This window comes from Rhinolophus hipposideros, assembly GCF_964194185.1.
Source record: "Rhinolophus hipposideros genome assembly, chromosome: 2".
NCBI classification, from domain to species: Eukaryota; Metazoa; Chordata; class Mammalia; order Chiroptera; family Rhinolophidae; genus Rhinolophus; species Rhinolophus hipposideros.
The window spans coordinates 51,835,798-51,851,421 of NC_138048.1; the positions used below are offsets into that span (position 1 = coordinate 51,835,798).

The window sequence follows — 15,624 nt, forward strand, 5'->3', positions numbered from 1 at the left end:
AGCATCAACTGGTACTCGTTTCTGTTTTCCAGAAGATGTTTTAAATAGCCTTTCCAAACCGAAGGGACAAACCTAGGAAAGTAACAAGGCCCAAGTCCCAAAATGGGTTAAGATAAAAGGCCCCTACTATAAGCTTGCTACTCATTAACTAAAAAGTGGAGATCACATAACTACTTTCATTCTAATTAGCAGGTAAAGGGATTTTCTGATGGCAATGGTCACTCCATGTGAGATTTAACTTACAGGGCAATAAATTATCAAAAAGTTATTAAGAGCATATGATTAGTGTCAAAAACCTATTTATATTTTGAATCACACCATTTAATTTATTGATAGTTTCCATTATTAAGAACACAGAAGCTTTGAGAAAGCATTTTAAAACCATTTTGTTTAAAACAGCAAGATATCCAACTGAGCATCAACATTTCAATGCCATTAACTTGAAATAGATCCTGATGACATATATTCTAAATCCAGCTATGACAGAGGGAAAATAAGCAGAATGGCTCGGAATGATTCTATATCAAGAATCTTTCTCCCTTATCAGTTAAGATGCCCATACTGATTCCATGAAAAAAAGCAAAAAAAAAAAAAGATTTTAAGGAAGGGAGTTCAATTCCAGTTAGAATTCATCTAATGATTTGAAATGTTTCCCATTTACTATGTCTAATGAATGATGCATAGTAGCCCAGTTAGATTAATAACTTCTTTTGATGGATATAAAATTTTTATGTTCAGTCCAGCTTAGCTTGACTATTCTTCTTATTTGAAAACCAAAGTGACCTTATAAGGGATATAAAAACTTAGAGCATTTTGATCTCTGTAGAGGAATATCATTAAGCAAACAACAAAAACTTGCTGTTTGTTGCAACAGAATTATATGTGATTGTTCTTAGGCAAAATATCATCATTTGTATCTCTAATCCAACAAGTAAATGTGGTTATCTTTTGAAAATACTTTACAGAAATGCTAAATTGTGTTTTATTAATGTAGTTCATATTGGATCGCCCAACTCTACTTTAAGATCATATGGCAAGGAAAGGCCTGTACCAAAAGTCATATTTATGGAATTACTGAGATTCTAAGCAATACAACAGCATTCTGTAGGCTAAAAAGGGGATGGGGGGGGTGTCATTCTATATTTGGAATTAAGATAGTTCTTAAGTGGAGAGAAAATGAGCTCTAAAAATGTTTGCCTCAAATTCTTCATCTGTATATTAATTGATGAAAAAATTTAAATGTTACATATTAAAATTTAGACATGAACTTCTGAACCATAGGAAATTTCATTAAAAATCATGACTAATTTTCAGAGAATGGACATCAAAAATCAGGAACAGAGAAAAGTAAGAGAGAAAGTAGTATTAAAAGATTTTCTAAATAAGGGTCCCATATCATTACATCCAGTAATTTTCACACAAGATCACTTCATGGGAAAACTACCAAGGTCATCATAATCTCTATGAAAAAATACTCTCGATTCTAAGCTCTCTAGCAGGATTGACACATAGGTGAGTCAAAGACCAAAATAACCATTATTAAGATACCAAACTTCGGCGTAACAGGATAAATCAACATATTGGCTTGGTATTCTCTGTTGGTTATTTTCAGTACTAAAGAACATTCTTGCCACTATTCCAAAATGTGTGCAGTGCAATTCTAAGTTTCATGGCAAGACAGTACAGAAGTGCTAAACAAGGCAAATCAATACAGCTGAATATTCATAGCACACAGCTGTCCTGAAGCAGCCTTTTCATTAAGGCTTCTATGACTGGAAAATTGCCATGCTCATCAGAGAGCTGGTTCTTCTGACTTGCATTTACTTTTACACAAGACATTACTTATTCATCATCCTGCATCCCACAATTTACTATTGAGTAGTTAAATGAAAGAGGGCCAGAGAGAAAGAGAGAATTACACAATGGAGATACGCTCTATGGGACAAGAAATATTTTTAAAAGTCAGCCTAATTGGATCCGAAAAAGTTGTTTCTGCCAAAACTACGTGTAAATTTTACAACTGACACAAATCAACTTCCTAACAATTGCTCAACAAGTAAAGTGTTTTGTTTAAGCACACAGGTAAAATAAAATTTTACTCTGGAGTCAATGAAATATTTGGTTGTCATTAATTACATTTTAGTCATATTCAACAATGATTAGGAATACCGCATTAAGTTTTTAAAAGTAATGAATTATATTTAAAAGATCATTACTAGATCTATGACTATTACACTCTCCTTTTTGGAGATTTCAGTCACAGTGAGGTTAGATCAAGTTATTGGGCAAATGACACATGGACACACACAAAAAAGCAAAGGAATTAATTAGCAAGTATACTTTTAATTAGCCTAGGGATGATATATTAAAAGGGAGAGACTAAAAGCATAAAATTTTGAAGTGGAAGGGATTTCAGAGATAATCTTATTCAGTGGTCTAAAATCTGTGGGTTCCTCGAGTTTCTGCATGGGGTCTGCAATTCCACATGCACATTTACATTTTCTCCATCTATGGAATTAATAATATTAATAATTTATAGGCATAGCACAAATTCCACAGCTTTAAGGAAAGAAACCAAACGATACTTCACAGAACCAAACAACGAGATACTAACCTTTTTTTTAGACTGAATCCCCTGTTGTAGGAGTCTACAGTAGGGGAGTTAAAGAGCATGGACTTTGGATGTCAACTCTGATTTTGTCACTTACTAGCTATGACATCCTGAAACAAGTTCTCTGAACTTCAGTTTTCTTTCTTATCTACAAAATGGGGAAAATATACATTTTCTAGAGTTCTTAGGAAGATTAAGGGAGAAAATGCATATAAAGTACCTAGCACATGTTAGTCAAAATTAGTTCTCTGTTCTTCTTTTGTTTGGCTGCTCTTTTTCTCTTCTGGTTCCTTCCTAAATCAAATTCAAAAGAGGTTTCCTGTCACTTTTTCCCCACTAGTTTTCATTTTATCTCCCTATACATGTCTTGTCACTTACTCTCAAAGTCTATCTTGTTCTTTTCCCTACCTTTTATAATCTCTTTCAAAAGGAATGACTATTTTAAACTATTTTTTAACTATCATACTAATCTCATTTAATCTATTTAATAAAACCTCTCCTCCAAGAAGCAAAGGAATTTGCAGAGGAAATAAGACAAAGTAGAGGAGGCATACTCCCTAAGTGGATTAAGTTCTTGAGTAAAGCAATATTCCGTATTCACTCTTCCCATGTACAATCCATAATCCATCCTCCCATGGGCCTCTGTATCAAGCCCATGATAATTACACTCCTGCCTCAAAACAAAGTAAAATCTTTACATCTTGAACTCTAAACACCTCAGCTGTACCTAAGTTGGGTCAATATCTCATGCCCTATCTCTTTGATATGTTTACTTAAATCACTTTATATATACTTGGTCATCTCACAGTTGAAAAAGTCACTTTGGTTTCTCATAAATGGATATGCCAGGGCTAAGCTTATCAAAAAGAACTACATCCTATCATTAACGAACATGTTGTCTCAGGTTCTCTAGATATGTTTTATAAAGAGAAACTAACAGGTAAAAGAATGAAAGAGTCCTATAGGGAAAGTTCTTGACTTCACATTTTTGACAGATTTGGGCTTTAGCTGTGACTTGATTTTGCTGAGTGGAGATGGGTGCCATTACAGCACCAAAGCTGGGCATACCCTCACTTCTTACCCTGTACCTACCTCTCTGAATTTTTAGATATCTGACCTTGTCTACTACCAACAATTGTTTTACCCTCTAATGCGCCTTTGATAGTGTATAGCTCTGTTCCTTAGATAGCAGGTATGTTATCCAAGTTCAGAGATACAAATGAGGAATTAACATGAAAACCGTATTTCCTCAATAATTCAGAAGTTGCTAGTTAGCCTCGAGAGCCTATGAAAAAACACCAAAATGGTATTACTCAGTCACCAATCTAAAGAGAGAACTTTGACTCAAGGTATAAATGAAATTGTAATTATATAAATATATTTATAAATATTTATACAATTATATACTTATACATAAGCACTTACACAGACTTAGAAAAAATGTAAGAACATTAATTCAAAAGGACTCACTGAAGAAGAAACAGAATTTTCCATGATTTCCTTGAGGAGAAACATTACTTATTCTTTAGGGAGGGTCCCTCAAAATTCACCCATTAGAAACCATATTCTCTAACTGTATACTAGGCAACACATAAGCATCTTTTTTTCTTTTTTAATCAACTAGTTACCAAGAGAGTGATCTTAAAGTAGATGGGAATCTAAAGGTCTCTGAGCAATAACAGCAAGTTACGTTCCTCAAGTAGAAGAAGCAATCAATCTAAATCCCCAATTGACAAAATAGGTCCATTTTACATTACGGTTTTATAGAAAGTTTAAAGTTCTGAGTTTGTCATCAGAATCACCACTACCCCTTCAAAGGACTCTAAAGTTTAAAATAAGAACTGAGCATACAGTGAAACTGATAGTTGAATAGTATTATATAGATTCAAGATGGCATCTTCTAAATAATACTGAAAAAAGCATTCACCAACTACAATTTGAACGCTTTTGCAGGCAGAAAAAAACCCACAAGATCTGAAGTCTACTGGTAAACTTCCCCACCTCCCTTATTCAATGTTGTCTTATGAATTGAATTTAAAGGTCTTCCTCTTAGAGAGGCTTTCGGTTTTGATAACTTTTGCAAGAAAACAGCTTGAGGAATTAAGCTCATTTAGTCATCAGAGCCTTTACAGACTGTTCCAACCAGGGGTGAAAAAAAAAAAAGAATCATTATTTCTAACCAAAGGAACATGGTTAACTACTCTCAGCTGCATTTTTGTCTTTTCCCCCGGGACATACACAAGTATGCCTTAGAGCACATGGGACAATCAATAACCATAGTGGTTACAATTACAAGCCATTGTACTGCATGAGTATGAACTGCTGCCTTCCTACAGATCACTTGTGGACCCAAAGAATGGAAGGGCCAAAGGAACTAATATGCTGTACTGGCAAAAACAGCAAGCACCTTCCTATGTTGGTCACCACAATATGCTCACTAAGTGTCCATTCTGGGACTAGCAGGATCAATACAGTTTACAGAGTAATAACAACGAAAGCTGTCTCAGGCTAGGATTTTGAAAGACACCCCATGCTATCCACCCTATGTTTAACACTCATTCTGCCAATAACACAGATGATATCATGGAAATAATTCTAGCTGAGGGTATGGAATTCCTTTGAAAAAAAAATTTTTTATATATGATGAGTAAATAATTATAAGGGATGCTTTTTCCGTGTAAACAAAAGCCTGGATATTTTGTTATGTGATATTTCCTATATGAACAATAAAACATATGTTAGAGAATTTCTTCTCCCTACTAAAAATGGGGCTTACAAAAAAGGGAGGTTGTTCTTATTCTGAATCTAGCCGGTCCTTCACCAAAAGAGTCTGAGGAGTAACATCAATTGATCCCGAAAAAGTGCCGTGCAAGAGATCACTTCTTGGAACACACATTTCCTGCTGCCAGTATTAGGAGGTATTATCCTTACACTTCCATTTGGTCACCCAATTAGGTAAGAAAGAAAGAAAGAAAAGTAGGAAAAAGAAAATAGGAGAGGAGAGAAAAAGACTGATTACAGGAGAGAGCAAGGAATAAAAGAGAAGGCAGGTGACTTGCTTGCCCAACTTTGGCTCTATGATCCCATGAGCCAAAATGCATACTCAGTGACATGGTTATCTCACAGGAAAAGGGAAAAAAGGGGTAAGCTGAGAGAGGTCAGGCCATGATGTTAATTTCTTTCCTGTACAAAGACAGTCTCTTGAGGACAAAGGCCTGCCTCTTGTAATGTAATGTCATAGTCCAGATGAGAGAGTTTCCTTCGAGGGAAGTTGGTGAGAAGTTCAAAACGTTCATTTGGATATCCTTTAGACTGGACATGCTTCACCAAAGCCTATGAAAAATAAACAAAGACAAGGCTGTTAGATGTAAGTAGAAAGAGTATATTAAAGAATTACATATATGACATTCATTTTTATCATATCAGGAAGACATGAAGTTTAAGTTACTCTTTCAGATAACCGAAGCCTACCCTTGTGGAAGGGCCAATATAACCCTTTGGATGGGGAGACAATAAACCTGTGTCCAATAATTTAGGGCCATCAAATGATACTGAAATATAAAGGTTATTAAGGTTTCTTTAATAAACAAAACCACTGTCTGTTTATAAAATTATCATCCTCATTTTTAAACACTTGATCAGTTTTCCTTCCTTTTTTTGATCAGAGAAGATATGTTCTTCATTCTACCTACAACCAATCTTGCCACCTTTGCACTAAACCCCTTTCTGCCTTCTCAGAAACCACGCCACTATATAGAATATGCCGTCTTTTACAGGTATCTTCAACATCTCCCTCTCTATAGATGCTTCCCACCAGACTTAAAAGAAAAACGCTCAGTCTCTCTCCTTCAACCATTTTACCGCTCTGATCACTGTCCACTCCCCTCACAACCAAACGTCTCAAAAAAGTTGTCTATACTTGCTCTATCCATTGTCTTATCTCCCATTAATTAATTATTTTCCAAACACAAGATACGGGCGACAGTCTGGGTATCAGCACCAGCAGCCAGATCGGACTTGCATTCCGGTCACACAGGCTTCAAGAATAGACTATCTCCAGCTGCAGAAAATGGCTGGGTATAAACACCTTATCAAAGGGGGATGCATTCATAGGCTAAGCTAAGCTAGTCAGGCTCATTTTTTTTTCCAGGAGTTGAAAAAACACGGGAAAGGTCCATCATCTGTGGATTTTAGAGGAAAAAGCCTTTAGCATCACTATGATGAACCATGTACAAGCTGAGAGTTAAACACAAGTCACCAATAAACAGAGAGTAATGGTGTGAACCAGAGAATTACAGGGGAGAAACCAAATAGGCGCCCCATCAGAGAAACATTTAAAAAATGGCCTTGGTTCTTAACTATTTTGCAGTTCCAGCTAAGAAATCCAGGAGCCCACGATAGTCTTTACTCCCCTTTTCCAGGTAATAATTTCAGTCAGAAAAATGAAATGCAGCCATGGAATAGAAGAGCCTGGATTGGAACAGACCGTATGTGACTTGCCTAAGGTAATTCAGGAAGGAAATAAGGTAATTAGAAGTAAGATTAACCTCAGTTAAGTTTCCAGTTAGAGGTCGGACTGAATACCTAACACTTATTTCAAAGAATCAAGTCAATTATACCAATGAATTAGTTTCTCTATATCAAGTAAACACTTCCAATTAGATATACTCACTAGCAGCTTAGCTTGCTCTGGAAGAGTGATCTGTTCCCTTTTTCCATCTGGATACCGTAACATCAGTTGTGCTTTTGGTCCTAGGGTTAAAAAAAAAAAAAAAGACACAGGAGCTTAAGATAGAAGATTAATTTACACAAATAAATATATCCCTTCAGTAATATTCAAGTTTCAAGTAAATCAAGTCTAGAATGTAACTCACCATTTACATCTATGCCCTCCACTATTCCATCTGATTTTTCAGGTGACATCTCCAATATTTCTGAATCCACTGCTGGCAATCCTTGGTGGTTTGTGGTTGTTCCAGGCTCAGTTCTGGTTTGAGGCTCAGTTAGTGGCCTTCTGTTTTCCTCTTTTCTATGCCCCAAATCTTTGTGGGGAGACTTTCTGGATTTGGCAAGATTCTCTATTTCCTCTTCTTCATCAGAGCCACAAACGGATATGAACTCCTCACTGCCAGAAAAAAGTTCAGATTCAGATTCTTCATCTGAGCGGCTATCCTGTTTTGTCTGTGATGAATCAAAATGTGTCTCTTGCAAGGAGGCTCTGATGGCAGCTTCTAGCTGGCTGTCTTCACTTGCATCTATAAGGCTCTCCTGCAAGATGCAGTCATTAAACACGGGTGGAAAGAAAAAGAAAACAGTTAAACCAAAAATAGATAGTGAAGTCAAACAGGGCATAAGAAATATAATAGTCAACTTGCCATTATTAGTTTCTGCTGACTGTATCTGTTCTACTAAATTTTTTCGCTATTTGTGGGCAACTACATTATCGTACAGAACCAAGTTGGAATGGATAGCTTAAGAACAAAAATAAAAACTCATACCACCTGGCACAATGATGTTGCAAGCACAGGGGAGGTTTTTTGCATAAAAATGAATAAAATTAAGAAAACAGTTTATTCCCTGCCCAGAAAAAGAATTAAGGTATTAAGTATAAAACTAAAACATTAAGTCTTTAAAATGACTACACACAGCCAAGCATGTCACCACTGTATTTAACTAACATTGTTGGATAGAAGGCTATCAATAACTAACTCAGTAATTACCATTTTCTAAAAAATCTAACAGATCTCTAACATTCAAAACAAAACAAAACACCGTATAATAAATAGGTTGTTTTTTCAAACACCAACTATATTTTCCCAAGCTTAATTGCAATAACCTTTCCATTGTGGTCATGAGAAATGCAAATTTTAATAGTTTTCCTCTTGGTAAAGTTCTAATGTCACGAATATCACTAAACTTATTCAGTCACAAAATATGGGCTGTTTGCCAAAGCAACTTGATAAAGAAAAACAATGTTGAAGGTGTCACACTCCCTGATCTCAAACTATATTACAAAGCTATAGTAATTAAAACAGTATGGTACAAGCACAAAAATAGACACACAGATCAACAGAGAGCCCAGAAAACAAACCCATGCTTATGTGGTCAATTAATCTATGACAAAGGAGGCAAGAATATACAATGGAGAAAAGACAGTCTCTTCAATAAATAGTGCTGGGAAACTCAACAGATACATGCAAGAAAATGAAACCAGACTACTTTCTTACACCATATACAAAAATAAACTCAACATGGATTAAGTACTTAAATGTCAGCCCTGATACATCTGATAAATGGTTAATATCCAAAAAATATAAACAACTCTTATAACTTAACAACAAAATAACAAACAATCAAATTAAAAAATGGGCAGAGGACCTAAATAGATGTTTCTCTCAAGAGGACATATAGATGGACAACAGAGATATGAAAAAATGCTCAACATCATTAACCATCAGGAAACAGCAAATTAAAACCACAATGAGATATCTATCACCTCACACCTATCAGAATGGCTATCATTAATATATCAACAAATAATATGTGCTGGTGAAGATGTGGAGAAAACAGCACCCTTGTACACTGTTGGTGGAATTGTAAATTAGTGCAGCCACTATGTAAAACAGTATGGAGATGCCACAAAAAATTAAAAATTGAGCTGCCATATGATCCAGCAATTCCACTTCTGGGTGTTTATCTGAAGAAAACAAAAACACTAATTCAAAAAGAGTTAAGTTCCTATGTTCACTGCACCATTGTTACTAATAGCCAAGATATGGAAGCAACCTAGATGTCTACCGACAGGTGAATGGATAAAGAAGATGTGGTATATATACACAATGGAATATTAGTCACAAAAAAGAATAAAATCTTGCCATTTGAGACAACATCGATGGACCTAGAGGGTATTATGCTAAGTAAAATAAGTCAAAAAAACAAATATTGTCTGATTTCACTTATATGTGGAATCTAAAACAAACAAAAAAATACATAGATACAGAGAAAAAACTGACAGTTGTGGAGAGGAGTGGGGTGGAAGGGATGGGTAGAAATGGGAAAGAAGATTAAGTACAAACTTCCAGTTATAAAATAAGTCACAGGTATGTAATGTACAGCATAGGAAATAGAGTCAATATCATAATAACTATATATGGTGACAGATGGTTAGACTTATTGTGGTGATCACTTTGTAAGGTATATAAATGTTGAATCACTGTGTTGTACATCTGAAATTAATATATGTATGTCAGTTATATATATGTATGTCATAAATATATATGTATGTCAACTATAATTTAAAAATTTAAAAATAGTAATAAAATAAAATTTAAACTTAAAAAAAGGGTTGTTTAAAGGGAACTTATTTAGATCCTAACTCAAGCAAATAATACAAAAAAATTTGCAAGTTGATCACTGGATATCTCATGACATTAAGGAAGCACTGTTAATTTTTTAAGCGTAAGTTAATTTTTTAAGGACTGTGTTTTAAAAATGAAAAAGAACCTTTGTGTTTTAAAGATACATACCAAAGTATAATGAACGAAACAACAAATTCTGAGACCTGCCTTAAAATAATGTGAATAGAATGCAACATAGATAAAACAAGACTGGCCACTTGTTGATAATTATTGAATTAGCTAATGGATATATAGCGGTTCAATAAATTCCTTCTACTTTTGAATATCCTTAAACATTTCCACAATAAAAAAAAGATTTAGAAGTATGGGCTGCTAACACACAAAAAAACTAAGGGAATCTCATTTTGGCTTTCACTGTCTGCCAAATTATATAGCAAAGAATAAAACATTTCAAATAAAGATAAGGCTAATTTATTACACACATAAAAAAGCAAGCAGATGTGCCTATTTGACTTGCAATTGCTTAGATGGACTATAAGTTTATAACAATGACATTGCACAGCACATAGCTTGACTTTAAAAACTGTCACCATGGCAGACACCACCGGCTTCCTAGTTCATATCCATTTTCCTTTAATTCCTTACTTACAGAATCCTAATCATGTCTATAAAAGAAAACATATCAAGTTGGAAAACACTGTGGTTGGAGCTAAAGCAGCACTTACAGAGAAATTACAGAACTAAATGGCTATATTAGGAAAAAAAGGTCTCAAATTAATCACTAAGTTTCCATCTTAAATTAAGTAAGTATCCACATAGAAAAAGAAAATTAAATCCAACTACACAAAAGAAAAAAAGAAAGGACAAAAATCAATCAATGACCTACAAAACAGAAGAAAAATCAACGAAACCAAAAGCTGGTTCTTTTAAATTAATAAAATTGATAAGCCAATAGCCAGACTGTCAGGGAAAATGAAGCCAGAAATTACCAATAACAGGACTGTGAGAGGGGACATCACTACAGATACTACAGTCATTAAAGGAATAATAAGGAATTAAAATGAACAAATTTATGTCAATATATTCAACCTCTTGGATAAAATGGACAAATCCCTAGAAAGACACAATCTACTAAAGCTCATTACAGAAGAAATAAATCCCTGAGTAGTCTGTATCTATAATTGAAATTGAATTAGTAGTTTAAAATTTCCCACAGAGAAAACTCCTAGACCCAGGTGGCTTCACTGGTGAATATCATCAAATATTAAAGAAATAATAGCAATTTTAAACAAACTCTTCCAGAAAACAGAAAAGGAGGAAACACTTCCCAATTCACTGTGAGGCCAGCATTAACCTGATACCAAAACAAAACAAAGATATTAAAAAATATTATAAGGAAAACAAAATACTTAAAAACTACTAACAATATCTCTCATGAATAATGATACAAAGATTCTTGACAAAATTTTAGAAAACCAAACCTAAAAATATATTTAAAAGTAATGTATCATAATCAACTGGGTTTTAGCTCAAAAATAAAAGGTTGGTTTAACATTATTAAAAAATCAATCAACGAATTCACTAAAAATGATAACCATATGATCATCCCAATATATGTGAAAAATCATGACAAAATCCCCTCATGATAAAAACTCAGTAAATTTGGAATAGAAGGTAACTTCCTTAACCTGATTAAGTGTATCTATACACAACATATAGTTAACATCAAATTTAATGGTGAAAGATAGTACTTTCACCAGAACACCAGAAACAAGGATGTCTAATGTCTCACTACTTCTCTTTAACTTTGTACTACTGGAGGTCCTAGCTAAGAAAGAAAAACAAAAGGCATAGAAATTGTAAAGGAAGAAGTAAAATAAGTCTATTTGCTGACAACATGACCATTTATCTAGAAAATTCAAAGGTATCTACAAAAAAGTAACTAGAACTATAAGTTAATTTAGCAAGGTTGTAGGCTACAAGGTCAACATACAAAAATTAACATTGCTGAGAGAAATTCAAGACTTTAAATAAATGGAGATATATGTACCATGTTCATAAATCTGCAGACTCAATATTTTTTAGGATGTCAAATCTCTCCAAAATGATACATAGAGCCAATGAAATTCCAATTAAAGTCCTAGTAGCTCTTTGTAGAAAGTGACAAGCTGATTGTAAAACTTATGTAGAAATGCAAAAGACCTGAAATAACCAAAACAACCTCAAAGTTGGAGGACTTAACCATGAGATTTCAAGACTTATCATAAAGCTACAGTTATCATTAAGACAGTGAAATATTGGTGTAAAGAAAGATATATCAACCACCGAAAAGACTAGTCTATAAACCCACATATATATGATCAATTTTTGACAAAGGTAAAGGCAATTCAATGGAAAAAGGAGAATCTTTTCAACAAATGGTGCTGAAACAAGTGTACAGCCATATGCAAACAAACAAAAAACTGCAACTCGACCCTACCCTAACACCGTATACAAGAAATAATTCAAAGTGGATAACTGATTTAAGAGCTAAAACTATAAAAAACATGGGTCTTTACCATCTCAACCTCATTTTACACAAGACAGCTATATACAATTACACTTGATCACCCCTCACCACTTCTTAGTCATACTTACTGAGCGGGCACATTTTTTGGGGGGACTACTAGAGAGTCCATCCAGTTGCCCATGTTCACCAAGAAATCCTGTCACTTGGTCCAAAAAAGAAGATACATCTAACTGGTGCCACTCTACTAGCTTCTGACCTGAAAATTAAAAACCAGGGTATATAATGAAATCAACATGCCTTCTGAACATTCTCATTATTTATTTTGGCATATGCATAATTAAAATTTATTGGGGATACCCTTCACCAGCTTAAGATGCATAGCGTTTTCATAACCTAGAGGATACACTAATTACAATCAACCTAAAAGATTCCCACCTATCAAAACAGGGCAACGACTTTATCCGCTGATATCACTTATTCCCATTTAAGAAGAAGAGATTTACCCAAAGCAGTATCTATATAGAACTCAATCTATATAGAACTCAATAGAGATGAGATAATATACTCATCTCTACTCTTTGCTTCTCTGGTAGGATTACAACCAGTAACTGAATGACCTTAGTATTTGAATAGAAAAACCTAAGGAGATCCTTTAAATGTCACAAGAAAGATAGAAGTTATTTTTTGTAAGAATTGCACAAATACAAAATGCTATCATGTCCCAAAATTGGCACTAACAGACTCCGTATATACATTTCAACAGATGTTTAAATAATTATAACGGGAATGAACACCTAAATTATTACAAACAATTGTGAAACTGGATCCAGTTATATATGAAAGATTAATTATTTAGGTAATTGAAAGATAAGCCACAGGTCAAAGGCTGTAAGCTGATACAAATCTTACCTGTCCGTGGATCCAAGATGGAAACATAGGGGAAATCCCCTAGCTTATAAAACTGTATGTATCTCTGACCTTCTTCACTATCATGATAAACCTGTTAAGTCATTGATATAAAAAAAAAAGTCAGCCTCTAAAAAAAGTACCAAGTATATTCTTGTTTTACACCAACAGTAATTAATTCTCCAAATATACCTTTTGTATATGTTAGGATCTTAGAAACAGAAAATGAAAGTCATCTGGTGTAAACTCCCGCAACTTCCTGCCCTCAGTTCCTCTGGAAATTTATGTATCAGTCCCTTTTTCCTCCCTTTCCAGTTCCGAAGAGGTATTGCTCTTCCTGTTCGTGTTATTGCTCTTCCTGTTCAAAGTATCTGTCCACCTACACCATTCCTGACTCTCAATCACACACATTTTTTTTTCAATCATAACATCTTAATAAGTCATAATATATTAAGATAGGCTCGTGCAAATAGTACAGCGCTAGGCGAAGGATGCACAATCAACAGTCACTGAATAAAAGGTTACCATTCAGAAAAAATAATAGTGAATTTAGGGGTCTGTAAAAAACATTAACAAGCAAATTAATGACAATAATACATATAGCGGGGGGGAAATTAAGTTCATTCAGATTTTATTTTCTAAAATTTTTCATAAAATAAAAAATTGGAGCAAGATCATCTAACCTTAGCTTGGTAATTTATATCAAAAGAAACTAGAGTCAGCAAGACTAAGTGACAAGCCAAAGGACACAGAGTCAAAAAGTATCAAATTCAAGCTAAAATCCAAGTCTTAGTCATATGTTGTTCCATTACTCCAAGATCTCCTACATCCAAACTGTCAATTATAGCAGCCACTACAACATGTGCTACTGAAGTATCTGAAATGTAGCCAGTCGGAACTGAGCTGAACTGTATGTGTGAAATATACACGCCAGACCTCGCAAACTTAACACACACACATACACACAAAATCAAAACATCTCATTAATATTTTAATATTAGTTTTATATTAAATATATTGATTTTAAAATATATTAAAATTAATTTCACCTGTTTCTTTTAACCTTTTTAAATGTAGCTACTAGAAAATTTTTAATTACATATGTGACTCCCATTATATTCCTATTGAACAGTACAGTTGTATACTCCATCAAGATATTCAAGCTCTTCCAAGATACAAGTATTATATGATTACATAGCTTGATTCTTTTTTTCTTCCTTCCTTTGGGATTTTTTCATTACTGCCCTAATTTTCATTTGTTTTTACTATTTCAGCCATTATGGGTGGTTTTACATTTTCATATATCATAATTTAACTCAGTTATTTATTTTTTTCCTGTTTACAACTGAATTCTTCCTTCTCAACATCCCATACTACAAAAGTAAACTACTACTAAAATTTTGATAAACTTCTCACCTGCCAGAAAATGAAATGTTCCCGAATAATATTCTTCACAGCTTCATTGCTCCATACATCACGGTTGAGGCACTGGCACGCAAAATCTTGTACATTTTGAATGTTTATCATTAGCCACTTATTCTGCATCTGGCCACACTCTTTGGCCTGTAAGGGTAAAGTTACACAACATTTGTCAGAAATAATTTCTACTTTGTAACTGATATGTTTCAGAGTTCAGAAGCTGTCAACTTTTCATTTATTTAACCTACTAAGTTCTTTTCTCAAGCATGACATCTAGAGTTTTTGGTATCTATACACTATTTACATTAATTTACCTATGTGTATATAATTATACTGTCCATTTTCAAGCATTTTTCAAATTTAAATGAACTATTATTGTTCTGATGGCTGGATTTTCTTTATTGTACATTTAAACATCTTTACCTGAAAAAGATTCCAAACTTAAGGTCAACAAGTCACATAATTCTATTGTATTGTCTCTTCCAATTCCTATCCACAAATATACGATCTCCTTTTTAACAGATATAGCCAGTGTGTGTATATGACTTCATGTTTTATTTTCTTCAACATCATTTTCTATACACATTTACAAATATCACACTTACCTCAATTATTAAGCATGCGTTATTTTATAAAATCACTAACATTTCTGTAAAAGCTGCTAAGGTTTTTTTCTCTTAGGGTTCTTTCCCTAGGAGTGGATTTCAAAAAAATTAGATTACAGGATCAAAGAATGTTTCAGAATAATCTTTGAAAGACTCCTCAGTTTATAAGATAAATATCAATCGTGAGTGTGTACTTTCTGCTCAACAGTTCCTTGT

At 33.9% G+C, this 15,624-nt stretch overlaps 1 protein-coding gene across 2 annotated transcripts in view; it reads right to left on the reverse strand.

Annotated features, from left to right (window-relative positions):
• Positions 1-4,225: 4,225 nt before the first annotated feature.
• UBXN7 (UBX domain protein 7) overlaps positions 4,226-15,624 on the reverse strand; it is a 51,404-nt gene continuing 40,005 nt past the window's right edge. For both annotated transcript variants that reach the window (XM_081074580.1, XM_081074581.1), the window contains 6 exons: positions 14,801-14,947; positions 13,388-13,478; positions 12,607-12,734; positions 7,486-7,879; positions 7,284-7,363; positions 4,226-5,944 (listed from right to left, as the gene is read on the reverse strand). In XM_081074580.1, the coding sequence (XP_080930706.1) occupies positions 5,783-5,944; positions 7,284-7,363; positions 7,486-7,879; positions 12,607-12,734; positions 13,388-13,478; positions 14,801-14,947 (1,002 nt within the window). In that variant the 3' untranslated portion in view covers positions 4,226-5,782. The remainder of the gene's footprint in view (positions 5,945-7,283; positions 7,364-7,485; positions 7,880-12,606; positions 12,735-13,387; positions 13,479-14,800; positions 14,948-15,624) is intronic.